The sequence below is a fragment of the Malurus melanocephalus genome, unplaced genomic scaffold (assembly GCF_030028575.1).
Source record: "Malurus melanocephalus ecotype Western Australia unplaced genomic scaffold, MMel_1.1 scaffold_4553, whole genome shotgun sequence".
Lineage (NCBI taxonomy): Eukaryota > Metazoa > Chordata > Aves > Passeriformes > Maluridae > Malurus > Malurus melanocephalus.
Window position 1 is genome coordinate 2312 of NW_026627785.1, and position 2216 is coordinate 4527.

At 72.4% G+C, this 2216-nt stretch overlaps 1 protein-coding gene across 1 annotated transcript in view; it reads left to right on the top strand.

The window, feature by feature from the left end:
- The window catches only part of LOC130588357 (intercellular adhesion molecule 5-like), a gene marked incomplete at both ends in the record, with an annotated part of 4492 nt that extends 2279 nt beyond the window's left edge, over nt 1–2213 (top strand). Inside the window, 5 exons of the mRNA XM_057389288.1 lie at nt 4–63; nt 437–569; nt 756–910; nt 997–1260; nt 2077–2213. Coding sequence (XP_057245271.1) covers nt 4–63; nt 437–569; nt 756–910; nt 997–1260; nt 2077–2213 — 749 coding nt within the window. The remainder of the gene's footprint in view (nt 1–3; nt 64–436; nt 570–755; nt 911–996; nt 1261–2076) is intronic.
- Nucleotides 2214–2216: the final 3 nt, after the last annotated feature.

Below are 2216 nucleotides of genomic sequence, written 5' to 3' on the forward strand. Positions count from 1 at the left end.
ACGTGTGCAGGGCCACCAACCGGCACGGGGTGGCCGTGAGGAGCGTCATTGTCACCGTGGAGTGTGAGTGACCGGCGGGGACAGCGGGGGGACACCGGGGATGGGGATGGGATGGGGACAGGGATGGGACTGGGATGGAGACGGGGACAGGGATGGACACGGGGATGGGACGGGGATGGGACAGGGACGGGGAAAGGGACGGGGATGGGATGGGAATGGGGACAGGGATGGGACAGTGACGGGGACAGTGACGGGGACAGTGACGGGTGGCATCGGACGGAGCTGGAGCTGCTGTCCCCGCCGGCATCGCCGCGGCTGCGCTTGGCCCGGTCCCAGCGGGGTCGGGGCGGATTCAGGGGGGTCCCGGTTATCCCGGGGGGGTCGGGGTGGCCTCACGGGGGTCACCCGGCATTGTCCCCACCCCCGGTGACTCCAGACCGGCCGAGCATCGGTGACCGCGGCTGTCCCGAGCGGCGCCTGTGGCTGGAGGGGACCGCGGCCGAGTTGGGCTGCACCGCCAGCGGGAACCCCCCGCCCCGCGTCACCTGCGCCAAACTGGGCGACAGCAGCGACAGCAGCGACATCAGAGACAGCAGAGACATCAGCGACACCAGCGACATCAGCGACAGCCAGGACCGGCTCCGGGTCACCTCCAATGTCACCCGCGCCGACCTCGGCGACACCCGCGACAACAGCGACAGTCGCGACCCCTTCGCACCCACCCCTAATGTCACCCGCGACAGTCGCGACAGCCAGGACCGGCCCCGGGCCACCCCCAATGTCACCCGCGCCAGCCCGGAGCCGCCCCGGGCCACCCCCAATGTCACCCGTGCCCACGCTGGCACCTACCAGTGCCGGGCCACCAACGCTCACGGCTCCGCCGTCCGCAACGTCACCGTGGCCGTGGAGTGTGAGTGCGGGGGGTGATTTTTTTTTGGGGGGAAAAAGGTGGATTTGGGTCAATTCTGAGCGCCGGCCGCTCTCACCCGGGCACAGACGGCCCCGCCGGTGTCACCCTCCGGGTCCTGCCCTCCGCCAACGTCACCCGCGGCAGCGGCTTCACCGTGGACTGCGGCGCCGAGGGGGTCCCGGCGCCCACCTACAGCTGGGCACTGCCCCCCGCCCCCAACCTGCGCATGGCCGCCGACAACCGCTCGGTGACGGTCACCGCGGCCACCACGGCCAACCGCGGCGTCTACACCTGCACGGCGAGCAACCGGCACGGCCGGCGGGCCGGCAGCGTGGTGGTGCGGGTGGACGGTGAGAGGGGAGCGGAGGGGAGGGGAGGGGGCACCGCGATGGCGGCGGAGTGATCGGTCTGTGCCCGGTGTCACCGGGATCCCGGTGGAGCGATCGGTCCGTTCCCGGTCCGTTCCCGGTGTCACCGCGATCCCGGCGGCGTGGCCGGTCCCTGCCCGGTGTCACCATCCCGGCGCCGTGCCCGGTGTCACCGCGATCCCGGCGGTATGGCCGGTATTTCCCGGTGTCACCGCGATCCCGGCGGCGTGACCCGTCCCTGTCCGGTGTTATCGGCCCGGCGGTATGGCCGGTCCGTTCCCGGTCCGTGCCCCGTGTCACCGCGATCCCGGCGGCGTGGCCGGTATTTCCCGGTATCACCGCGATCCCGGCGGGTTGGCCGATCCCCGCCCGGTGTCACCGCCATCCCAGCGGCGTGGCCGGTCCGTGCCCGGTGTCACCGCCATCCCGGTCCGTGCCCCGTGTCACCGCCATCCCGGCGGAGTGACCCGTCCGTGCCCGGTGTTATCGGCCCGGCGGCGTGGCCGGTCCGTGTCCGGTGTCACCGCGTTCCCGGTGTCACCATCCCGGCGGCGTGGTCGGTCCGTGCCCGGTGTCACCGCGATCCCAGCGGATCCGGTCCATGCCCGGTGTCACCGGAATCCCGGCAGCGTGGCCGGTATTTCCCGGTGTCACCGCGATTCCGGTCCCTGCTCGGCCCGTGCCCGGTGTCACCACGATCCCGGTGTCACCGCGTTCCCGGGGGCGCGGCCGGTCCCTGCCCGGTATCACCGCGTCCCCGGTCCCTCCCCGGTGTCACGGGTCCCTCCCGCCCCGCAGAGAGCTGGCTGGTGCTGCTGGCGGCGCTGGGAGCGCTGGGCGCCGTGGCCGCGCTGGCGCTGGCGGCGTTCACCGGCTATTACCTGAAAACCACGGCGTGCAAGAAGGGCGAGTACAACGTGCGCGACGCCGAGGGCTCC